At 39.1% G+C, this 25,745-nt stretch overlaps 3 protein-coding genes and 1 long non-coding RNA gene across 5 annotated transcripts in view; 3 read left to right on the top strand and 1 right to left on the bottom strand.

Annotated features, from left to right (window-relative positions):
- The first annotated feature begins 2,186 nt into the window (after positions 1-2,186).
- On the top strand, positions 2,187-4,831 carry LOC122643884 (pentatricopeptide repeat-containing protein At1g25360). Its single transcript, XM_043837455.1, has one exon. It carries the CDS (start codon positions 2,298-2,300, stop codon positions 4,716-4,718), a length of 2,421 nt encoding a protein of 806 aa, XP_043693390.1. The 5' UTR covers positions 2,187-2,297; the 3' UTR covers positions 4,719-4,831.
- Positions 4,832-12,409: 7,578 nt separating this feature from the next.
- Positions 12,410-13,332, top strand: LOC122641992 (40S ribosomal protein S27-2). The gene is made up of 4 exons (XM_043835364.1): positions 12,410-12,478; positions 12,686-12,787; positions 12,871-12,899; positions 13,022-13,332. Exons 1-4 carry the CDS (start codon positions 12,476-12,478, stop codon positions 13,146-13,148), a joined length of 261 nt encoding a protein of 86 aa, XP_043691299.1. The 5' UTR covers positions 12,410-12,475; the 3' UTR covers positions 13,149-13,332.
- The window catches only part of LOC122641993, a 25,300-nt gene continuing 12,573 nt past the window's right edge, over positions 13,019-25,745 (bottom strand). Inside the window, exon 3 of the long non-coding RNA XR_006330002.1 lies at positions 13,019-13,165. This is a non-coding gene — a long non-coding RNA (uncharacterized LOC122641993). The remainder of the gene's footprint in view (positions 13,166-25,745) is intronic.
- Positions 19,042-23,014, top strand: LOC122641989 (septin and tuftelin-interacting protein 1 homolog 1-like). 2 transcript variants are annotated; one of them, XM_043835359.1, is made up of 2 exons: positions 19,042-21,674; positions 22,419-23,014. In XM_043835359.1, the coding sequence occupies exon 1, from the start codon at positions 19,088-19,090 to the stop codon at positions 21,626-21,628; it is 2,541 nt and encodes an 846-aa protein (XP_043691294.1). In that variant the 5' UTR covers positions 19,042-19,087; the 3' UTR covers positions 21,629-21,674; positions 22,419-23,014. The 2 variants fall into 2 exon arrangements, with proteins under 2 accessions (XP_043691294.1, XP_043691293.1); XM_043835358.1 differs by having other exon boundaries at positions 19,073-21,677; positions 22,365-22,588.

The raw sequence follows: 25,745 nt of genomic DNA, 5'->3' as shown, positions 1-25,745 counted from the left end.
TGTTGTCTTGGGTAATTGACCATTGAATTTTGAGTTTTATTTTTATACCCAATTCACCCCCCTCTTGGGTTGCCTATCTCAGTACAACAAAGTTTCGGGAGAGTCATAACCTCTCTAGAAGATCGATGTTGCTCTGGGACCGACAAAACCGTTCCTTTGACTGTATCACCTATGATGTTCATACCGTACTATGCATGAAAAAACTCTTGAAGTCCACCACAACAGCCCTAGAGCTGGTATTATCATCATTTTCAAGGTAATCCAATCTAGGATATAGATCACCAAGCCATGAAGATGTATATGTGGACTCACCAAAACTGCTTGATGGAGCGGGCATATATGATCGGGGGGCCGACTGTGAGAAGATCATTTCAACAAAAGGTGACCCAGTATATGTGATTGAACTAGGGATGTAAACGGATCGAATTCGGTCGGATAGTGACATTATCATATTCGTATCCGTTTATATTCGGACGGATTCGGATAATATCCTATCGGTATTCGGACAGATTTGAATAATTTTCGGATAATGATTTTTTGAATACAGGTTCTCCTAAATGGATATGAATACAGATCGAATACGATTTTTCGACTATCCGTTGACATAGTTATCGTTTTTATGATGAAAGTTAGGGTTGAAACTTGAGAGTTCAGTTATTACCCTTTCTTCTACTCTTCTTAGTCTTTTATTCTCTTACGTTTTTTACTTTTGATTTTTTAATAGATATGTAATTCCATGTAGCACATTGCATAAAATAATATATATAAATCAATAACAAATCTAGAAAAAGAATCACATTATCTTAACTTATAAATTTATAAAAATAAGATAACAAAATCCAATAAGGTAACTTAAAAGGATAGACAAACACAAAGTTATATTTCACATATTTTATTACCGTTGGACTACTCAACGAATCGGATAATAATCGGTCGGATAGGGGGATTATCATATTCGTGTTCGATTAGTTTCGGACGGATTCGGATTCTCCTAAACAGATACGAACGCGGATCGAATACGGATTTACGAATATCCATTTACATCCCTAGATTGAACCTCATGTTTAATGGGAAATGAAGAAGACGAACAACTATACAGGACATACCCTACCATACACGAAACTAGAGCTCTTTGGGGCAAAGCATGGTGCACGCCACTGCCCATTCCCACCAAAAGATCGAAGTAGATGCTCCAAAGCATACCACAAAATTTGATCAAGCAAAAGATTAGAGGATTTTGACAAAAAAAAAATCCGGATAAACATGCTTACTCCTTCCTTATGCTACTTCACTATTAATTTTTCATATCTTTTGAAAGTGGGAGTTTTTATATATATTTACTCGAGACCTCCTAGTGAGCATGGGCATGAAGCGCGCCACAGCTCACCAACTGCACTAGGAAGTTCCTACCAAAAAAAAAAAAACTGCACTAGGCAGTTCATTTGGTAGGATTATTACTTTGAATTGTGTGTTTTTTTTTTTTTTGGGTAATAACGTCAATTCACATGTGCTTGAAAAATGTACATGACAAAGGGAGATTGTTTTCTACATGGGACGCAAGGGCCATGCCCATGCACAATAGGGGTCGGAAGGACCGCCATGCCCCCATGTATGGCATAAATTCCATCTCCTTTTGTGCCATCACGTGCGTTCTTGGTTGACGTGTGCAGCATGGCCCCTACGTCCCACCCAGAAAACAGCTCCCCATAAGTCAATAACATATTTTGATAATGACATAATGATATGTCATTTTGAACTTATTTTTAAAAATCCTTTTATACCCCTATTTAAAAGAATTTTTAAAAATAAAATAAAAGACAATTAAAAGAAAGTATTAAATTCTAAATACACCTATATAGGTGTCATTCAGATTTGAGACACTCCCATAAATCTCTGATCAATATTTATGATATTATTTAATCCTTATTTTCTCCTTTAATTAGTGATCAGACCCTTTGAGCTGTGGAGTTCGGATGGTCTCTCAGAGGATGTTAACCATACCACAATCTGAAAGCCAAAGCAATTGTGGCAGCCCATGACAAAGTATATTAATTCTCTGGTTATGGCATCAAATGATAATATGGAGAGTCGAGACAAATGAATGCCTTGATCCAACACGAGGAACGTAAACAAAATCTTGTGCTATATTTCCATCTCTTCGTATTTTTTGCTGCCCAAGTCTGTGTCAACTACATCCCTTCGGCAATCAGAGTCGTCGGCTTATCTGCCGAATGTGATAATCTCCCAGAAATCAGATCGGAACCCTGAAAAAAACATGGTTTCTAGGAATCTTAAACATGAAACATGCAGCCGTCACATCCTCAGCTCTCACCGAACTCCTCTGCCAAACCGATGTGCGAGCATTGGCCAACCGTTACGCTGCTCAGTTGCATCTCTGCTGCCCTCAGGGTCCCATCTCCTATTCCCTTGCCCGGACCGTCCATGCCCACATGCTCACATCTGGGTTCAGAGCCCGTGGTCACATTCTCAACCGTCTGATCAATATATACTGCAAATCTGAGGACCTTGTTTATGCTCGCCACCTATTCGACGCAATTCCCAAGCCAGACATTGTTGCGCGGACAACCCTGATAGCCGCCTATGCTGCTGCAGGGGATGCAAAACTTGCCCGTGAAATATTTGATGGAACACCACTAAGCATTCGTGACACTGTTTCCTATAATGCCATGATCACAGGCTACTCTCATAATGGCGATGGTTATGGTGCTGTTAAGCTATTCTGCGACATGAAGCGAGAGAGTTTGCCACCTGATGATTACACATTTACTAGCGTTCTCAGTGGATTGGCGCTCATTGTCAATGATGAGAAGCAGTGCCAGCAGTTACATTGCGATGTGGTGAAGTTAGGAACACATTCTGTTGTTTCAGTATTGAATGCACTTGTATCTCTTTATACGAAGTGTGCACCATTCTCTTCTTCATCAATGGCCTCTGCTAGGAGGCTGTTTGATGAAATGCCTAAAAGAGATGAATTATCATGGACAACAATAATTACAGGATATGTCAGGAATGGTGATCTTAATTCTGCTCGTCTGCTATTTGAATGCATGACAGCTAAGTTGGATGTAGTGTGGAATGCCATGATCTCAGGTTATGTGCACCATGGGTTCATTTCTGATGCACTGGGGTTGTTTAAGAGGATGCATTCTTTGGGAATTCAGCTTGATGAGTTTACCTACACAAGTGTACTCAGTGCTTGTGCAACTGCAGGATTGTTCTGCTATGGCAAGGAGGTTCATGCATATATTTTGCGCACAGAGGTAAAACCTGCACCCAATTTTTCATTGCCTGTGAATAATGCATTGGTCACATTGTATGGGAAAAGTGGTAAAGTAGTTGAGGCACGGTGGATTTTTGATAATATGTTGGAGAGGGATCTCGTCTCATGGAATGCAATCTTATCAGGGTATGTGAATTCAGGGTGTATTGAAGAAGCTAAAAGTTTGTTTGAGATGATGCAAGAGAGGAACCTTTTGACATGGACAGTCATGATATCAGGATTTGCACAGAACGGGCTTGGCGAGGAAGGTCTGAAGCTGTTCAACCGGATGAGGATTGAAGGCCTTCAACCTTGTGATTATGCATTTGCAGGCGCATTCACTGCTAGTGCAGGACTTGGAGCACTGGAGCATGGCCGCCAGCTTCATGCTCTGCTCGTTCGCTTTGGATTTGATTCAAGCCTATCAGCTGGGAATGCACTCATAACAATGTATGCAAGGTGTGGAGTTGTTGAGGCAGCCCATCAAGCGTTCCTTACAATGCCTTCTGTGGACTGTGTCTCTTGGAATGCCATGATTGCTGCTCTTGGGCAGCATGGACACGGTGCAATGGCACTTGAGCTCTTCAAACGAATGTTGGAGTGTGACATACTACCTGATCGGATCTCTTTCCTCACTGTTCTCTCTGCTTGTAGCCATGCTGGTCTAGTTAAAGAAGGTTGTGAGTATTTTGAGTCTATGGAGAGCATATATGCCATCACCCCAGGAGAAGATCATTTTGCTCGTCTGATTGATTTGTTATGCCGAGCTGGGAAATTCTCAGAGGCAAAAAATGTGATTGAAAAAATGCCATTTGAACCAGGTGCACCCATCTGGGAGGCACTTCTTGCTGGTTGCCGTGTTCATGGGAATATGGACCTAGGGATACAAGCTGCAGAACGGCTCTTTGAGCTGATGCCGAAGCATGATGGAACCTATGTCTTGCTGTCTAATATGTATGCTACCGTGGGTCGTTGGGATGATGTGGCTAAGGTGAGGAAAGTGATGAGAGATCGAGGAGTGAAGAAGGAGCCTGGTTGTAGCTGGGTTGAGGTTGCAAACAAGGTTCATGTGTTTTTGGTGGATGACACAGTGCATCCAGAGGTGCAAGAGGTGTACAACTATCTTGAGAAACTAGTACCGGAGATGAAGAAGTTAGGGTATATTCCAGACACAAAATGTGTGTTGCATGATGTGGAGTCTGAGCTGAAAGAGTATTCCTTATCTACTCATAGTGAGAAGCTTGCAGTTGTTTATGGGCTCTTGAAGCTTCCCCGTGGAGCCACTATTAGAGTTCTCAAAAACCTAAGGATTTGCGGTGATTGCCACAGTGCATTCAAGTTCATGTCAAAGGTGGTGGAGAGAGAGATTGTTGTGAGAGATGGGAAGAGGTTTCACCATTTTTGTAATGGTGAATGTTCATGTGGCAATTACTGGTGATTTGCATTGTTGATGAACTTTTGGTACTCATACATATGATTGCTGATTTGCTGCCCTTTTATTGTATTTCCATGTTTTGGGAATATTCATGATTTGGTGAAGTTCATGAACTTAGGTTATCTCTTCATGATTTAATAAAAGTAGAACTTTTTCTAGTTATTTTGTACCTAGGAGTACTTGGTTTCTATTTTCAGATTTACAGCTAATTTTCCTTCAATTGCATAAGTGTAATTGGTGCTATAGTTTGCTGTGTTTTTCGCAACGGTTATTTTCTGGATGAAGTATATTACAGTGGTTTCTAAAAACCGTTTGCCAGTACTCACATTTAATAGAGTTTGAATTTTGTTTTTATATTAATCCAGCAGTTGATGTTCATGCACAGCCGATCTAAGATGGGATCTGCAACATGTTTTATCTACAGCCCAGGTAGATGCTTGGAGCCCTCATTTTCAGTAGTTGGGGAGTTCTTCCTCTGGAGTTCAAATGGTTGCAGTCTCCTGTAGAGGAGATTCAATTGGGACAATGAGGGGATGGAAGGACCAAACAAAGCAGTGTACAAGATGCATTTCATTACCTTTATAAAATGCATGACATCAAACGGTTATTGAAACACATGCATTTGATGTGAGCAATGTATTCACACAATTACTACACATTGCTACATAGTATTGTATGTAAGAACTCATAGTGCTAAGGCGGTCATTTGACATCGTTTTTCTACTTTTCCATCATGAGCAAGACTTATGTTGTTATGATAAAAGAAAATAATTATAACAGTGCAACTTCAAATGTTAAGACTAAAACATTGGAGGAAACCAATTTTATTAATTTATTTGGTAAGTGTACATTTAAACATATCTTTTTTTCCTTTTTATTTGCTTAAGATTGGTGTATGCAAGCACATAGAGTATATTTTATCTATTAGACAAAAAGAATGGTTGACAAGTCATCATTTAATTTTTTGTTATTCATTAAGTTACTTGTTGCTCTCTAACTAATGGTTTTTTATAATGGAAGTGATGGAGTAATGATATATATTATGAAGATATTCGAATACTTGTCATATCTTTACATAGGTGATGCTCATTTTTCATTTTATCCCTGCCAATAGGGTACATTTTAGTAATGAGAAATACTCTGTTGTTTTAGTATTTTTATTCTTAGTTAATGTAGAAATATTTTTTTTTTTGATAAAACCAAATATTTACTTTGTGAATTTAAACTGAATGGTTGTCAACATAATGAAAGTGGAATTGGGGACTCATAGTTTTACAAATTGGTTTTATGTTCAGAAAGCCTCCTTTTATCATCTTCTAAAAATAATAGGAAAAAAAAATTTATTTATGGGAACCTTCACATGAAGTATACGAGGGGAGGCACATCTAGGGCAAAATAGTGGGCACCGTACGGCTGCATGTGCGTGATTGGAATTGAAGAGAAGGAAAAAAATGATAAAAATATTTTATAATCATTACCAATAATGATTTTGTACCTAACTAAAACTCACTATAGTTAGTAATTAAAATCTATGTTTGCTAGTGAATCTCTCTACTATTGTACATATTATTATTATGGATTTTCATAGTCATTCCACTTTCAATCATTAAAAAAACACCGTCTATTTGATTCTATTTTGATTCTTTAGGGGAGTCATACTCTCTGACCAATGTTTGCTATTCAAGCCGACATTCTCGCTTCCACTTCGTCCACACCTGTTTGCACGGGTGCTTCCCTCTTAAAAACTAAACTATCAAATTTGGTTGCATTTTAAGTTTGTTATACATTTATGCTTAAACTCCTGTGCCTGTTAAAATTGACTTGTTTCTTATTATTCTAAAGAAAACCATCATTATTTTAAAAAGGGAAAATTACATCCCCCTCCTCTGTATTTTGACCTAATTACACGTTCCTCCCCTTGATTTTCCCACCTTACATACCCCTCCCCTCTACTTTGAATAAAATTACTATTACACTCCTGTCGTTAGCGTCCGTCTGTTAAATGCTGATGTGGCGTAGTAAAATTTTTTTTAATCCCCAAACTAACCTTGGATCCTTGTGAGATGACCCATTTACCGTTATGATTTAATCCCCAAACTAACCTGGGTTCATATAAATAGACCCTTTTACCCTTCTTCTTCTTCCTCCTCCTCGTCCAACCCCTTCTCCGGCAAACTCCGGCGAGAACAAAAATGGAGTTCCTCCATCTCTTCCTCTCCACTTCACTAAACCCTAACCACAGGCAACCCTTTTACCCTCCTTCCTCCTCCTCCTACAACCCCTTTTCTTGCAACCTCCTAACCTAAAATCGTCGATGATCAGAAGGTACTCACTCTCTGCCCTCTGCAACTCCCCACCCCCGCCACTTATCCTTGTCCCTCCCTCACGGCCTCACCCCCACCTTTGTTGTTGTTCATTTAATACCAGAGCTGGCCAAAAAATAACCCATGAAAGAACCCATCTAAGACCCCTGTTGTGCATATGAAAGACTAAAACAAGGGGTTTCTTTTGTTTTTTAAACAAATATCATCATTGACAAGAGAGGAGTTCTCGTCTTCTTCAAGCTCTGTTCAATCAAACACCCATAACGCATCTGAAACAGCTTTATTTTTTATTTATTTTTTTAGTTCCCGAATTTGCAGGTCACCATGGACCCGCAAGGTCAGGTGGGATGCGAGCACAGAGTTTTAGGGAGGTGGATTGGCAAGTATGGGTTCAGGGAGAGGAGCTATTTCGGTGAAGTGCACTGCCGATACCCTTTAGGGTTTCAGGAATCAGCAGCGCAGTAATGGGGGTTTCAAGGAGATGTTTCAGGTGGGGTTTGAAGCTAGTAACAGGGTTTCAGAAATCGACAGGGGTTTCAAGGAGGTGTTTCAGGTAGGGGTTTAAGCTAGTAATGAGTGTTTTAGGAAGGGGTTTCAGGTGAGGGGTTTTTATAGATGGTTTTCTGTAGCAGTTCGGTAACTTAGAAGTACTTGTCATTTGGTCTTGAATCAAGACTTATACAATTGGTTCAACTATGCACCTGTGAATTTCTGAAATGTATTTTTGTTCTTAAGAGAAATAGGCCAAAAAACAGGATACCACCAGACTGAGATGGAGATTTCTTATTGCCAACAGACCACAGCCCAGATGGGCCACAAAACTGGATCGAAGTAGGTGTCCTTGGAGGGCAATAATCACACACAGTACGAAGAAAAATTGCTGGACAGATAATTAATAATTTCATAAATCAATCTGAAACCATGGAATGAGCTTGATCTGTAGAAGGTGTTTCCAGTTTCTGGTGCAAGCTCTCATGAAACCATCTTTTGGGATCCTTAAATATGAGCTTTCTGTTTGGCCATTAATTGGTTAATATCAAATTTGAGTTTCATTGGTAGGTGGTTAGACCCTCGTATATCACCATGTATATCACCATCGACGGTGACGGTGACGGTGACGGTGGTGGTGGTGCTGGCGGTGGAGGAGGAAGAGGAGATGGCGGCAGTAGTGGTGGTGGTGGTGGTGGTGCTGCTGGCGATGGAGAAGGAAAGAAAGAAGTATTTTAGGTTGAAGATGATGAAAATGGTAGAATTGGAAATGCAGTTTTAATTTGTTAGTAAAGGATAACATTGTTTTTTCAAACCATTAACTAACAGCACCCTAACCCCGTCAGCCATAAGGGGTCAAAACGTAAGGTGGGAAAACCAAGGGGAGGAACATGTAATTAGGGCAAAGTACAGGGGAGGGTGACGTAATTTACCCTTTTAAAAAAGGTAAATGGCACACCCAAACTAACTAATGTTTTGACTAATTGTAACAGGTATCTTACATTTCATTTACATTTCATGAGTTCTGTGGTTGTGGTTATAACCTCATTACAAATATCCGAGATAATCGAGATAATCAACACCACATGTCAAATCAAAGGCTGGCTGGAGCGATGAAAGTGTCCCAAATTCTACGTGTCATGGTTTTTTTTCTTTTCAGAAAAAAATTTATGACAACATTGAATAAATTCAAACTAACCGTGAGGAACATGGTTAAGGCAGACCCCAGTGGAAGAAAAAGCCTCTTTATTCAATCTTGAGAGCTGCACCACATCCCCGAAGGTCGTGATTGTAGCACGTCCCTTTATTCCATTGGCTCTAAGGGCAAAAGTAATTCTCTGGGTCACTCTAAAACATTGGTCCCAGAAGGTACAGAACAATTCTGGAAGTCCCACCAAACCGACACCTTCACGTTTCGGCTCTCTTCGTCTTGGAAATCTAGTGAGAACTAACCTCATCAACAAAAGCTTGGGAAAAATAGAAGATCAAAATTGGGTTTTCACTCTAACCAATTCAGTTCTCAAAGAACAACTAAAGCAAGACTTCTTCAACCAAAAAAATAATTAAATAGAAAAATGGTTTTAATAGTATTTTCTTCTTCTTCTTCTCTCTTATGTAATGGTGTCGACAGCTATAAAAATCTAGTGATACTGCCCCTTTATGTTTTAAGCAGCTCAGCTGCGGCGACTTCGGCTGATGTCAGATGACAAAAGTTTGGTATATATCAGTGGGTCTGAAGAATGTAAATACAGTTAATGAAGCAGATAGAGAAAAAAAAAAAAAGATAACAGATGGTAAAACAAGGGATCATGCTTCTTATTGGCCGGGCTTTGGAGAAGCGCAATTCATGTGAGTAGCGAACTTAGGCTCTAGAGAATCAGTTCCAACGAAAGGTGTAATAGCAGAAGAGAACAAAGAAGAGTGACTGAAGAAGACTCTGTTGTCAACACCATCAATCATGGCAGAAACTGAAATCCCAAATAGGCCTTATAGTCGCAATGAACTCAACAGTATTATCTCTGCACTTCTTCTTCCCCTCCTTCCCTTTAGGCACAAGTCTTTTTTGGGAAAATGCCTATCTACTATCTATCTTCCTTGGGAAGATTTTGTGATGTTGTTGTTGTTGTTGTTATATGATCTTTTGATCGCGGTTGGGGTTTTCTATCGCTTATTATTGCTCGTTGTTGTTTGGTTCTATTCGACATGGTTTCTTTTACTTACTGTTATTGATTGGTGGCCATTGTGCTTAAGCTGGTGATGGGCTGCTGGGTGGTGCTACAATTGTTACCTTGTGCTTTTGTTTGAAGGTGGAGATTTCTTTTTGCTCTACATGTACTCCAATTTGAGGGGGAGTGTTGAGAATGGGCCCTTGTGCCGTGGTGGTACAAGGTTAGTTTGGGTAATTTACCATGAATTGGGGGATTGTCCTTATCTTGGTTTTGTAGTTTGTTTCCACCGTTTTATGTTAATTTCCTTGTTAGGTTAGTTTCTTATTATTTTTAGTTTCTTGGTTAACCAGGAATGAGTTTCGTATTTTGATATAATTGGTTATTATTATAAATACAAAAATTGTAGGAAAGGAACTCAGTGCATCGAGTTCTCTTCTTTTTCTTCTCTATCTCTGCTTCTTCTATCGTTTCTTCTCTAGTTTTTTCTTTTCTTGTCAAGATTTGTAACATGGTATCCCCACTAGTTCTCTCTATTTGATTAATTCTAAGCCAAGATTCAATATATTCTCTTGCAAATGATTTAATGTATGTGATTATTTTTAATTAAATTTTTTGTTTCTTAAAGATGAAATCGAAAGTTTCAGAGAGGTCGTGAACAAGTCGTGTTTCCCAATTCTTATATGTTCTTGAGAGATCTATTTTGATTTGAGAGAGGTAAGAGCCCATTTGAAGTATACATTCAACGAGAATGTTCTTTGTTAAAGACTGTTGCTGAGGATCAAAACCATCCATTCTATGATATAAGCCATCCGAGCTCTCATATTGGAGACGTGGAAAGTGTATGCTTTCGATAGAACCCAACCACCCCACCACATTGTGGGGGGGTTTGGGGTCGCAGCGGGCCTGAGATCACTGTAGGGGTAGGAGATTGGGAAAGGAACAGAGGAAGGGAGAGACGAGGAGGATGGGGGCATGGTGGTAGCTGGCTGCAGCAGGGTTTAGGGGTGGGTGAGATTGGATAGGGTACTTGGGTTGTAGCAGGGAGTGAGGGTCGGTGGGGTTGAAGGAAGAAAAAGAAAATAAGAAGAAGAGAACAAGAAATTAAAAAGAGAGGGACTATTATATTAAAAAATAAAAAAAATTACATACAAGAATAAAATAGGAAATAGGAACCACTATGGCGGAATGCTTTACGCAGTATCTCGAAAAAGTAAAAAAATCCAGTTTAGGTATCTGAAACACAATATATGAAACATTGGGCACTTAAGTTATAATTTATCAAAATGGAAAAGAACTTGGTATCATTTACCCGACAAAAAAAAAAAAGGGTTTTTGTCAAATGCCCTCCTCAAAATGCCCATTTGTCCAAATGCATTCTTACAACTTTACAATTTACACTTGCCCCGTTACTTTCAAAATATTATAACACTTTAGTCCAATCTATTAGTCTAGAATATTAGACATTAGTTTCAGGTAGGGTTGTCAACGGATCGAATTCGGCTTGGATAGTGCTATATCCGCATCCGCATCCGAAATGCTATCGGACGGATTCGGATAGTACTAAACGGATACGGATTGGATATTTTATTCGTTTACATGTAAATATAGCTTTTTGGATAGCTATACCCTATCCGTATCCGCATCCGTTTAGTTTTCGGACATATTCGGATAGTGTTAAACGGATATAGACACGGATACGGAAACGGATTTCGGTTATTCATTTACACCCCTAGTTTCAGGGAATCTAATGACCAAAATGCCCTTGTGACAAAAACCCACCAAAATTAAAGAGTAAAGTGACCAAATTGCCCTCGTCTTCCCCAAATTGTTTAGGGTTTGATACTGAAAATCAAACCCTAAACCATTTGGGGGAAGATGAACCCTAAAATCAATGAATCTATCCTGACACTTGATCCCTCCAGTATGCTTGCATTTTATGATTTTTAATTCAGTAAACCAACCAGGTCCTTTTCTAAATGTTGACATGTTCCATGCATAAACACTAGAATGGAGAACATTGTATAACAAGACAAAAGATTTTCTTTGATTTGAGTACAAATCCTGGCAAATGATCAAGTTTGATGCGTCAACTAACTTAGTTTTACCTAAATCTATCTAGTTATAACAAAAAATAGGATTAAAAAACCATGATTTAAACACAAAGATCAAGTTTTTCTAAAACCTATCTTATTTCTGTGAAATATCATTTTTCCATGAAATATCCTTCAATCTCTGATCTCAAAAACAAAATCATAATCATAGTCACATTGGTTTTTAATGGCCGTATCGACATATATCGGTCGGTATCGATCATATCAATATGTATTGAGCTGTATCGGTCTGGATCAAACTATACCAGTCTATATCATAGAGGTGTAAGTTTGGCTCTCTGAGCCCAAACAGGGCCTGGGCTAGATTTTTCATCCCTAAGGGTGGATAAGGATTGAAATTTTGAGGCCCGAAGTCAGGGTTAGGGTCGGGCCGAGTATATTTCCCGAGAATTAATCCATCTAATGGGCTGATGTAGAAGCCCAATTTACAAAAGAATCAATTCACATATTTAAGTGAAGTCGTTTTAGGGTTTTCAAAGAGAACTTCTCAAAAGTCCCTCCCTGCTCACCCGCGCGTTTCTCAACCCTAGTAAAGCTTCTCCGGCTTCTGGTACGTCTTCTCTCCAGATTAATCTCCCAGTGTTTGTTAATCTTCCTCTAATTAGCTTCATACTTAACCGCTTAAGGGTTTTCTAGGGTTTGCAGTCTCTGCAAGTGTTTCTGCAAAAATGGTGAGCGTGATCTTCTCTGTCTGTTTTTCCTTTATTTTTTTGATCGAAGATGTTTTCAACAATTTTCTTTTACTCACTGTAGTTGCTTCCTCTCGGATCTACCCCTTTTCCTAGTTAAATGGTCCTAAATTTAGGTTTAAAGACCGGACTTGGGATTGGGGCTCTTGTTTTGATATTTTTTTTTAATGGTGAATTTTGCAAACCCAGGTTCTTCCCAACGACATTGATTTGCTCAACCCTCCCGCTGAGCTTGAAAAGAAGAGGCACAAACTTAAGCGTTTAGTGCAGTCTCCAAATTCCTTTTTCATGGTAACTCACACACTCTTTTAGTTAACTTATTTTTTCCTGACGATGCAATCTGTCTGCCTGATGATCTTGTTTCTCTCTTGAAGGACGTGAAATGCCAAGGATGTTTTAACATGTGAGTTCTTTGATTTATCTTTTTCTTGTTCCTTTTTATTTGATTTCGATTACTTTATTCCAAATTTATTTGATCAATTTGGGCCGCTACTCTGTATATACACGTTCTATTTTGGATCGCAGAACTACTGTTTTTAGCCACTCACAAACCGTTGTGGTTTGTGGGAACTGCCAAACGGTGTTGTGCCAGCCTACGGGTGGACGAGCTAGGCTCACAGAAGGATGCTCATTCAGGAGAAAGGGGGACTGAGTGGTGATCTACTTTTCCTTCAGTTCTAGTGAAGATCAAATGGGTTAGTTTCCGGATGGAAAATATGAGAAGCTTTTCGGTTTTGGTCTACTATAACATTTTGTTAGGAAAATGATTGCGACTTGTTACTATAACTTTTAATGTGTTGTTATAGTTTTACTTTGGTGCAGTTAAATTTAATTTTGCTTGAAATTAAATTCTGAGGTTAAAATTTTGTCAATTCCCTGATCATGCTTGCTAGTCAGTTGGATCTACCTTCCACTCTTTTATTCTCCCCCCTCCCCCACTCTAAATTCTAACCCTTACCATTTAGGAATTGATGGCTCATGTAATGGACAAGTAGTGTGAGTTGTCACCCCATTGCTTTGATAGAAGGAAGGGGTTTGCAATGTGGTACTGGTTCTGTGGGGGGTGTGTGTGCAACAAGCTAACCCTATAGTAATCAGAAATCATATAGAGAATTGGTTGTGCTTTGGGGCTTGAATCTGAACATTGTAGCCCTTTGGATAACAAGACGAGATGACCGATCCTATGAGGAATTGAGTTTTGCTACTCTTCTCAAGTTTTCAATAACACTCATTCATGAACGGTGTATCGTCTCTGTGTAGGCAGCTTGTTAGAAAGACTATTGATGACGAATGGGGACCTAGTAGAGGTATTTGTAGTAGTTTTATGGGATTCATTGAATCTCCCTTTTCTATTTGTTTTGATAGCTAATTAGTCGAGTCTCTGTTCATCCTTACTCGTAACTTCTTTGTTTGAATCCTAGATCCTTATGGTTGTTGTCTACCTGCCTTGGCCCCTTCTCTTCAAATAGTCCTGTTTCGAAGACTGGGTAGGTAGTACAGTTCTATTGCCTGTGGTATGGAGGATACAGATGTAACTACTTGAACTTTGCTCTGTTTGGTTTTACTCTATTAATAGGGTCCTCCTTCCTTGTACTTGAAAGGATAGAGGTTGATTGAGAACTTAATGATGTTAGAGGTTCTTAGGTCCTCATAGGATTGATCATTTTGTCATGTAGTCGAACGCATCCCATCTTCTGACTCAAGCTCTAATGTAGTCAATCTTTCATATGATTTCTGGTTTTTTAAGCACTATCTCAAGCTAGCAATACACATTCCCCCAAATCAGGACCATATATATTCATTTATCCGTTAGACAAGCCACTAATTCAGCCAAATAGTTTGCACTTAAGCTTCGGTACTAGCTATCTATTGATTTTATATGGTTCAGGAGCCTATGCTGTTCGAGCTTCGCACCACGAATTTTGTAAAGAAAGTAACACTTGCTCAATTTTGGTGGGCAAGCTAATTCTGACTCAGATTGGATCAGAATCAGTCAGAAGAACCCTGGAATCAGTCCACAACTGTAGAAATCAGGAGAATCTTGAAGTGAATATTTTAATCCAAAACGGTAGAAATTGGAATTGGCCGAGACCGATTTTGATACAAATTGGCCAATGACCAATCTGATTCACTGATTCTTCAAACCTTGGTCTTACGTTAAGGTCAAAAGAATGCTTTGGTTCTATTCTTCAGTGATTCTGCTCTAGGGATCTGGTCTACAGGTTCTTCCCACACTTGAAACATATATTTTTAAGAAACCTGAAAGGGTGAGGTGAAGTGGCTAGGCTAAGAAGCTGACGAGCAAATTGATTCTCCCTTCTCTCGGATACTTTCCTTACAGTCGATTTTTTTCCCAGCGTAATTGTGGCACAGTTTTTGTTTGTTCTATTGGATATAGGAGTAAGTTCTCTTACAGTTGGGACCTAATGGAAGCTATGATGAGCTTGGTTTTTCCATTGTCTTTTTCAAGCGATAAACAGGAGGCTAGATGGACATTGAGTGACCATTTTAGGCTAGTTTCACGGTCATCTAACCATGCCTTCTATGACACCTCTTCGTTCTATGAAGGTCGACGAATGAATTTTTCTTTTGTGCTTTTAGAAAATGTTACATATCCTCCCCTTAGGGTTTAAAAACCCAGAAGTCTGATTTGAATTGGTATATTCCACCCATCTAATGCTTTTTTTTTTTTTGGGTACACACCCAGAATTTGGATCGGCCTCAGAATCCGTCCATTCCAGGCATCTAATGTGTTTTTTTGTTTTCTTTTGGGTTGGGTTGGGTTAGGTTGGGTTGGGGGGGTTGGGGGCTGTATAGGAATAGCCCATATCCGATTTTTAAATCCCCAACTGCTGTACATCTCTTCCTTTTCATGAAGATTGATGTGTTAATGTTGTTTTGGGCTTTTAGGAAGTATTGCAGCATATGGATGATTTTTAGCTGGAGCCAAATGGTGGTCAAACTTGCCTACTATAAGTTAAATCTTGAAAGTTCATAATTTATGGTACCACAGTGACCATTACGTGAATGTGGTCTAGGATATAATTTGCACTAGTGAGCTATTGGGTGTACTATTTGTTTGAATACGTTTCAGTTTGTCACGAAGGTTGCACTGGTACATGTAATCTTCCCTTTCTATAAGGGAAAGGATGAAGGTCTCTTTTGGTAATCGTGTTAGGAAATGGGTGAGGTCAGTATGCAAAAAAAATCAAATTGGGTGCAGTTATAGGATAGAGGATAAGACACCGTAATGGCATCAAGCAGTTGCAGTATGTTTTATGTAGACATTGCAAAGATCATTTGATTTGTGTTCTGTTTCATGGTGGAAATTGCAACTGTGTGTGCAATGCCAAATATAAACAGAATGACTTCTGAAATAAACCCATTGAGAGACTGTGACACACTTATTGATAGTTTATAGTAAGAGAGGCGTTCAAACACTGCCTGTATTGAGTGGATGTGTGGTGCTCTGGAGGAATTGTTGAGAGTTCTATCAGGACTCGGGAGACGTGAATTATCGATCAGAGGAAAGTGTCACTATGGGAACAATATCATATAATCTACATTTGTTTCCATCCATAATTTAAGGCCACCTCATTGATCAAGTGATGAAAATTGCTTCCTGATTGGGTGATTGTACATCATTTACATGTGCTATGTTATTTGAATCTGTATCTGAACGTCTAACCTGGGAAGTAGGAATGTCAATTTAAGTTTGAATTTCAAAACATATTCTATAAGAGCGGGACCTGTACTGGAGCCTGCACTTTATCGTACGTTGCTATCCCGCCATGTATATTAGGGCTGCAACAGGATCGGATTGGGCCAGGTTTTTTAAAACCCTAGCCCAACCCGGAGTCCTCTTAGCTGGGCCCAGGACTGCCTTGACCCTGACTCAGGGCCTAAATATCTTGACCCTAACCCTGACCCTGACTGGCCAAGCTCAGCCCAAGCCTGCTCTGATTGGGGCTTGGCCTGGCCCTGGCCCTGTAATAATTAAATTAAAATAACAAGTCTAGAGAAGATGTGAGAGAGGAGGTTTGAACCCAAGATCTTTTGGTAGCAATTAGTATTTTTACAACACAAAATGTCAATTGCCCTATGCATTTGTTTATATTAGTAATAGCTTCTATTTTTTAATAAATAAAGAAATTTCTTCAGTGCCCAAATTAGGATAAAAAATTAGGGTCAAAATCAGGGTCGGGTTAAGCCCGAGGTCTCAACCCTGACACGACCTGACCCTGACTCAAGGCTAAGAATTTCTGGCCCTAACCTACTCTCAGGGCCAGAAATCTTAGCCCAAGCCTTGTTCGGGCTCAGGGCGAGCCAAGGTGGGTTTGGGTCAATAGGGCCAAACTTGCAGCCCTAGATTCAATATGATTTGATATCGATCCATTGCAAATACCTTCTTTTTCTTGCAACTTTCTGAAGCAAATAAGATACAATATCCATGTCGATATGAAGGATGATATCGATTCAATATCTATCGATATCGTGATTAAAATCGATTTGCATTGATGTATCAGAAAAATCGAAAGGAAGAATCGGTAATCTCTAGCCGAATTGCTGAATCGCCACCATGACATCATATCATTAAATTCTCGTCATGACGCCAACTCGCTAAATCCCCAGATCGTTATAGTGCAAATCAATGTCATGGTACCATAGTATCACATAGTGTCATATCATCAATTTGAGACAATATTGCCAAATTGTTGTCATATTACTAAATCGTCATCATATCGTTAAATTGCAACCATGGTATCAAATCAGCATATCGTCAATTCGCAGCCAAATGTGCGCCATATCACTAAATCGTGACAACAAATCACCAAATCACCGCCATGGTCTTATATTGCTAAATTGCCATAATAGCAGTATTGGTAATCAATGTTGACAGATGTATTGAAATGTTGACAGATTCCAATACATCTGATATGTCATTTCACGTCAATGTCCCATATCAGAAAACCCAACCCTAGATGACTAAAGAGATTAGAGGGATATCCTAGTCTAATTAGCAATTCTTAATGGGAAGAATGCATCACATTATCTATCTATTTTAAATCATTTTTTTGTTTATGTCAAATTTTATATTAGTTCATCACTATGAAATATTTTGAGAGATCAAGAGAAAGAAATCTAGAAGTTTTGTGTTTGTTTTTATTACAGCGACTTGAAGATGAACGTTGTCATGACTAGTAGAAGTCAAGGGATCATCACACAACATACGTCGGTGAATAGTATGTATCTCCTCTCTTTTGTGATTCAAAAATATTAATGGAAAGATCCTTAATGTTTCACTTCTCAACATTCTCTCATTGAAAGCAGATTTCAATGGTCCCCTCCCTTGAGTTGTAGGTTCCAAAATATATTTGCAGATTTTCTTTTCGACTTTGATTAAATTAAAGATCGATACTGCAGGTTCAACTTTGTTATATAATCTTAAACCCATGACGAATCAAACTTTGAAATAAAGTCCAACCTAGTATTGTCCAACAATTAGAAGACTTTGTACCAAGAAGTGTAGGTGCTGTGTTGACGTTAACATATTCCATTTTTTTGTGGGTTTTTGGAAGAAAAAGGGTTCTGTTCTTGGGTTTCTAGGGGAAGAAAAGAGAGGGAATTGGGAAGAGTGGTCGTGGTTTCTCTCCATCTCCTCCACTCCGACCTTCAAGAAGTTCATTGGCAAACCTAATTTAAGTTATGATCATCTTCAAGCCACGAGGCAGTTCCTGTTTCATAGAATACAGAGAGGGAAACAAAAAAAGGAAAGAAAGAGAAGTTCAGGGATTTTTTTATGATCTTGAAGCTTGAAAGAACTCAACGATGAAATTGAAGCTGAAAGTCGTTGAGTTCCTTTGCCTCTGAATCGGCTTCTGGAATCTCAAAGGCAACATGGATGTTGTGGATTAAATCAATGATGAAGACGTTGTTGAAATTCATATGTTCGATTAAAATTCTTACGATCAGTATTCCAGGTGGAGAAGTTCCTGTTCTTGCTTCTTCCGCCTTCAGCACAACGATAACGATGAATAGTGAAGGGTGTTCTATGTCAATATAAAATAAAAAAATAGGGGGTGTTTGGAATATTTTGATCAAGTATGGATGTTCGTGACATATTGAATACTTACGAGGGGTGTCCATAAAATTTACCAAAAAAAAATGTCCCATATCAAAATAGTATTGACACTATTGATATTGGTGTCGCTGAGAGTGATAGCATGTATACATTTTTAATCGGTTTCGGCAGAGAGATAAGGAGGAGGTAGTGGGCTTGTAGCCTGTCCAGCGTACGTGAAGAATGGATTTGCTGAAGTGAGACGGTGAAGAAGAATGTTCCAAAAAGTCGCCTGTATTTGGGTTGTTTTTGAACTGCCACCCGGCGGGATAACAGGTACGAGAACCTGCGGTGGAAAATCACAGGTACGAACAAATTAGGGTTTCTTGGGTTTTTTCCTAATTTTCGTGAAGCCAAATCTTCTCAGTCGCAAGATCTCACGTGCTTTGTTCTGCTTCGTTTTCTTTGTCCGTAACGGAAACCCTAGAGAGAAGAAAAAGAAGATACTGACACAGATTAGTGAGTGCCCAATGAATATGGATGAGTACCAGAACATGGATAGATTTGGAACGGAAAACGATTTTGAAGATGGGCAATGGATTGGTGGCGAGTTCTATGGTAGGAAACGCAAGGAAAAACGGCAACAGACCAAGGAAGACGTTCTCTTTGGTGTCTTTGCCGATAGCGATTCTGATGCCGACGATGGTTCTTCGAGGAAGCGACGGAAGGATTTCTCCAAGAAGTCCGATTTCACCAAGCCCGTGAATTTTGTTTCCACTGGTACAGTGATGCCTAATCAGGAGATTGATAAAAATGCCAAGGAAGAGAAGAATGGGGAGATGGAGATGGAGGTGGAGGCAGAGGAGGACGGGAGCTCTGGGTTGGGGCTTGGAGCAAATAATGCTGGATTAGGGTTGGGGTTTAAATCAAGTTCGGCGAAGAAAGATAGTAGAGAGGCGAATGGTGGTGGTGGTGGTGATGATGATGATTTTCTGCCCACTGCGTTTGGGAGAAAGATCAAGGAGGGTGCACAACGGCGGGAGCAAGAGAGGGAGAAGTCCAAAATTGCTTCAAAATCTCAAGGAGGAAGGAAAGAACCACAGTTTGGTGATGTAGGGGTGTTTGAGAAGCATACGAAGGGTATTGGGTTCAAATTGCTTGAGAAGATGGGGTACAAAGGAGGAGGTTTGGGTAAGAACGAGCAAGGTATTGTCGCTCCAATCGAAGCTAAGTTGCGTCCTAAAAACATGGGAATGGGTTTTAATGATTACAAAGAGACGAGTTTGCCGGTATTGGAAGAATCAGAGGAGAAGATAGCTGGACCTGGAGTTGCTCGACCTGCGAAGCTTTGGTCCAAGCAAAATCGAGGTAAGAAGAAGGAATATATTACTGCTGAAGAGTTATTGGCAAAGAAGCAAGAGCAGGGTCTAGAGGTTGTTCAGAAGGTGCTTGATATGAGGGGACCGCAGGTTCGGGTTTTAACAAATTTGGAGAACTTGAATGCTGAAGAAAAGGCTAGGGAGAATGATACACCAATGCCTGAGCTTCAACATAATATCAGATTGATTGTAGATTTAGCTGAGGTTGATATACAGAAGCTGGATAGGGATTTGAGGAATGAGAGAGAAACTGCAGTGAGTTTGCAGGGGGAGAAGGAGAAGCTCCAGAAGGAGGCAATTCGGCAGAAGAAGCAATTAGATAATATGGAATTCATTGTTGGCATATTGGACCGGATAGGGGAGGAAAACTCATCTGGGACTTTGACACTGGATTCGCTTGCAAAGGCATTCAGTGAGTTACATAGGAGATATACTGATGACTACAAACTCTGCAACTTGTCATGCATTGCTTGTTCATTTGCCTTGCCTCTACTGATTAGAGTCTTCCAAGGATGGGATCCACTTCAAAATCCATTGCATGGGTTGGAGGTGATGTCTTTATGGAAAGATCTGTTGCAAGGGGATGATCCCTTTGATTACTCGGATGCTGCATCTCCCTTTGTCCAGTTGGTCATGGAGGTTGTCTTTCCTGCTGTGAGAATATCTGGGACAAATACATGGAAAGCCAGGGATCCGGAACCAATGATGCGGTTTCTGGAATCATGGGAGAAGTTGTTGCCTCGTTCAGTTCTTCAGACCATTCTAGATAATGTTGTTATGCCAAAACTATCAGATGCTGTAGAATCATGGGATCCACGTCGGGAGACCGTGTCTATTCATGTCTGGGTGCATCCTTGGCTTCCTTTGTTGGGGCATAAGTTGGAGAGTTTGTATCACACAATACAGTTCAAACTGGGAAATGTCCTTCATGCATGGCACCCAAGTGATGTTTCCGCTTACACAATGCTGTCTCCTTGGAAGACTGTATTTGATCCAGCCAGTTGGGAACAGCTGATTGTTCGATACATAGTTCCAAAGTTGCTCAACATAATGCACGAGTTCCAGGTGAACCCAGCAAATCAAAAGCTAGATCAGTTCTATTGGGTTATGTCTTGGGCATCTGCTATTCCAATTCACCACATGGTCTCAATGTTGGAAGTTGCTTTTTTTACTAAGTGGCAACAGGTTTTGTATCACTGGTTGTGCTCTAACCCTAATTTTGAAGAAGTTACACAGTGGTATTTGGGCTGGAAAGGACTACTTCCACCAGAATTGCTTGCGAATGAGCGTGTCCGATATCAGCTTAACATTGGGCTTGACATGATGAACCAGGCTGTTGAAGGTATAGAGGTGGTACAACCTGGAGCTAGAGAGAATATTAGCTATCTTAGGGTCACAGAACAGAGACAGTTTGAGCAGCAGAAAGCAGCAGCAGCTTATGCTCAACAACAAGCTTCTGAGTTAAGCTTGAAAGAAGTCATTGAGACTTATGCACAACAGCATGAGTTACTTTTTAAGCCTAAACCTGGTAGAATGCACAATGGTCTTCAGATATACGGCTTTGGCAGTGTAAGCATATATATGGACTCCTTAAACCAGAAGGTCTTTGCGCAAACAGAGGATGGTTGGTCATTGGTGTCTTTAGAACAGTTGCTGGATATGCACCAATGTGCTGGTCAGAAACGGCGTTGAGTTCTGGACGCACGAGTCATATTGACAATGCATCCTGAGAACCAAGGTTTGTACTGAAATGATCTCAATATTTTTGCTTGTTTTTACCTTCTGTTTCAATCACTGAGATCTGAGCTTTTGTGGTGACCTGTCTTTTTATTTTCTAGCAATTTTTTGAAACAGCAGCATGCAGCATGCTGCAGCAGCATGAGTTACTTTTTAAGCCTAAACCTGGTAGAGTACACAATGGTCTTCAGATCTATGGCTTTGGCAATGTAAGCAAACATATGGACTCCTTAAACGAGAAGGTCTTTGCGCAAGGATGGATGGTCATTGGTGTCTTTAGAACAGTTGCTGGATATGCACCAATGTGCTGGTCAGAAAAGGCATTGAGTTCTAGACACACGAGTCATATTGACAATGCATCCTGAGAACCAAGGTTTGTCCTTGAAATTCCAGTTTATCTTTAATTTCAAAGTGATGCAGCTGCTTTTTCTTTTCTTGTTTAACATTCCTCCCCCATAAAAAATATTTAGTTTTCTACACCGAGAGATTTTATTACTGGGGATTAGTAAGGGAGAAAAATGAAGTATTTTTTTAACTGAAATTATCTCAATATTTTTGCTTGTTTTTACCTTCTGTTTCAATCACTCAGTTCTGAACTTTTGTGGTGACCTTTATCTTTTTAATTTTTTTTGCAATATTTTGGATGAACAAATTCTTTAAAAAATAAAAAACTATTTCATATCATTTGCCAACTTACATGGACTAAAGAATAATGCTCTTACCATTGCCCACATGATATCTTCAGGGTATTGCCTTTCTGCTTTGCCAATTCTTGCCACCTACGTCCACAGATGTGGAAACAGTTCTTCACTTTTTAATTGCCCATATGGTTTTGAACTATAGGGGGTTGATGTTGTTCGACAACCTGTAAAAGCTTTTATTTTCATGGGGGATCATACATTTAATTCTTGGAGCTGAAAATTGTGAAAACTTTTATTGTCAGCCAGCCTCTTGAGTGTTTGAAAGGAAAGAAACATGTGGTGATGGAGGAGTAAGACGTTTAATTGCTGGAGCTGCAAATTGTAGAAACCGATATTATCAACTATTCCTTGGAGAATGAAGGGAAAGAAACATCGGAATTCTGTGAACCGTCATGGTTCAGCTTTTTTGATTGCTAGAAGGCCTGGGCTGTCTTTAACCATCTTGAGCTTCATTTGATTTACAGACCTGATCATGGAAACGATTTTCCAGGCACAAGATGCTGTTTCTTTTTTAAGCATGGCCTACTCCCATCAATCTTTGAAGTTTTGTCTCAATTCAGTGGAATGTAATGAGATCTATCTTTTAAGCTTCAACTTGTAAAGAATTTAGAAATTGCTTTGAGATATCAGAAGTAAATTTAATCTTACTATGTCATAATAAGGAAGTTGGCCACTTTTTTTTTAATGTCAAAGATTTTATGGTCTGTTCGGTGCCCTAGAGGATGGCAATAGTTGTAAACATGTATATCAGAATAAAAGAAAATATCTTATCTTACTATTTATTATGAGGGAGTAAGACTCCCTACTTCCTTTTTGCCAAAGATTTTCTGGACCATTGGGGCCCTTGAAGATAGCAATGGGTGTTTTTGTAAACTGTTAGAGCTCCTAAAAGGAAACATGACCCTTATTTTTTAGATGATTCAAAAATTCATGAATAGTTGTGGTACATTAAAAGAATCTTAATAGTAGCTACTGGCTAGAAGAGCATACAAGTGTTGTGGCCCTCCTTATAATCAAATATGGTATAAAAAAATTATATCTCATATCTAATAATATTTTTGATGAATCAAGTTGGTTCCATGTTGGAGCCCATTGTTCATAATATTCATTCTATAAGTCAAGAACTTCTTATTGGTAAATGTTTGCATTTCCACAAATTGTCAATAAAGAAGAGAGAGGGGTGGGTATAGTAGTTGATGGGAATAGGCAAGCATAAACTTGTATACTGCTAGGAATATGCAAGCATGAAGCGGACTCGTTTTTCCCAGGCAGAAAACATGCAGTTAATTGGACAGTGATGGAATTTTACAAAAATTATGATATATAACAATGAAGGGATATGCAAGCATTAATATATTGCCATGGATGAGAAGAAGCGGGGAGCAAAGACAATTGTTCTGTAATAGAGTTATGCAACTTCTTAGTTCTTACTCTCTCAAATACATTTCTGAATTGGGAGAATTAGTGGAACAATGTATAAGAAGACATTAGACTTTGTATATTGCTTTTGAAGGATTATTCTGAAAGAAAAGACTGTTAGGAGAAAACAAAATTGTTGCCCCAACCATACAACACCACCTGACCACCACCCATAGGGAAAAAAATATCTTTTGATTTTAGATGTGTTTTAGTTTCTCATGCAGGGCAGGGCTCTTCTCTTGGAGTTCAAGCGGAGACATTTTCCTCGAGAATGATTATCTCTAGAACAGAGGTACCATATCCCCTGGGATTTCCTTCTGTGTGTGTGTATGCTTATATGTGTGCAGGGGTGTTATCTGATGAGAAATTGTCATGTAGAAGTTAAAAACTGTAATATTATGCTCTGCAGTGACTTCATACTCGATGAAATTCTGAATAGTTTGGATCCCACAATTCATCTTTCTCTTGGAGAGGAGAGTTATAATCCATCGTCAATCTAGGCCTGTAAGAATTCATGTTGCCTTTTTTTTTTTTTTTGAGGGTTGGGGGAGGGGTTAATTAGACCCCGCTTCTTTTGATTATGGAATTGAATTTCGAATTAGTCAGGAATATGAATTCTCTGTGGATTTATGGTTTTTTTATTAGCACCAATCAAGTTTCAGATTTCTTAGGTAAGGTCAGTAGTGCTTAAGATCAGGGATTGTGTTTTTTATTAGTTAAGTTTGTTGGATAGTTGATAATGGCAAAATGTCGGTGTGTGGCTTAACCCTTGGGTCTCTTCTTTGCCAGAAAGTGAGTTGAGTTACTCTTGCCCGGCTCTAGACAGTGGATGTCAGTCATTTGATCTTTCTTTCCCTTGGAAGTGGCTTGGAATGTTCTAAAAATTAGGTTGTCAAAATTACATAACTGAGGATTCAGTTTTCTATCTTCTGAGATTTTTGGTTCTTTCTCCTTTATTAGTGTGCTTGCAGTTTTTTCATTTACACCTATACAAATGCTAACAACAAATTTGTCATTAAATATAGTTGAATGGTGAAACAGTACCATGTAGCTGACCCTGTTTAGTTGGTACAAGGCTTAGTTGAGTTGAATTTAAACATGCTGATCTGTGTGTAAAACATGGAAAAGGATCAGGAAAGCTCCTTGCCTGCAGCGCTCATTTTTCCTTAGAAATGTTGTAATGATGTCATTGCTACTATGGACCTTTAGAAACTTAGATGCCTCTGGAAGATGTCATGTGACCATTGTGTGAATGTGAAGAAAAACCAATTTTTTATCTTCTCTTTGACTGCATCTTTCCCTCTCACATCTGGCATGTGTTCCATTCCTGAAATTGAGCTCTTGATTTTGATCATGAAACCCAAAAAGTAGGTTGCCCTCAACTTGGCTGGTATCTATTATAGGACTAGTATATTTTTGAAGTAATCATTTTGGACTATTACATTGGTGTTTCATGAAAGTCGAAAATTTTCAAGATCGTGACCACAAAACATATGGTATTTTTTTTAGGGGAAAGCCCGTCTGCAAATAAATGTAAGGGAATGTTCTTTTCAAAGATGAGAAATGGGAGGAGGCGGCACAACAGTATAAAATGGTTACAAGCTCTTACGATATATATAATGTTCAGTATTCCAATTTTATACAAGAAATTTACTTATGGTTCTTCTTCCAGCTAGGCATGGGAGATGGCTTCATGTTCTATTGTTTGGGAAGTACTGGGGTATGATATTTGATTATAAAAATCCTTGTTATGGTGGCATGCTTAATATGACAACATTTTACCCCAAAAAATACTTAATATGGCAACATTGTTTTTTTTTTTTTTTTTTTGCTAAAGGTCAGCAAAGTATAAATTAATTAAAGAAAAAATGAAGTACAGTCTGGTTACGTAAATATATAGGAAGGCCGTTCAAGCGCTTCCCAGTATACAATTTGTAAAATGAAGTGTGGGG

This window comes from Telopea speciosissima, chromosome 10, assembly GCF_018873765.1.
Source record: "Telopea speciosissima isolate NSW1024214 ecotype Mountain lineage chromosome 10, Tspe_v1, whole genome shotgun sequence".
Classification (NCBI taxonomy): domain Eukaryota; kingdom Viridiplantae; phylum Streptophyta; class Magnoliopsida; order Proteales; family Proteaceae; genus Telopea; species Telopea speciosissima.
The sequence above is the reverse complement of the archived record's forward strand: the minus strand, read 5'-3'. Positions and strand labels throughout refer to the sequence as shown.

Coding starts and splice junctions, on each gene's coding strand:
- LOC122643884 (XM_043837455.1), top strand. CDS start 2,298: ATGAAACATGCAGCCGTCACATCCTCAGCTCTCACCGAACTCCTCTGC.
- LOC122641992 (XM_043835364.1), top strand. Junction 12,788..12,870: donor CTCCAAATTCCTTTTTCATG/GTAACTCACACA, acceptor TCTCTCTTGAAG/GACGTGAAATGCCAAGGATG. Junction 12,900..13,021: donor TGCCAAGGATGTTTTAACAT/GTGAGTTCTTTG, acceptor TTTGGATCGCAG/AACTACTGTTTTTAGCCACT.
- LOC122641989 (XM_043835359.1), top strand. CDS start 19,088: ATGAATATGGATGAGTACCAGAACATGGATAGATTTGGAACGGAAAAC.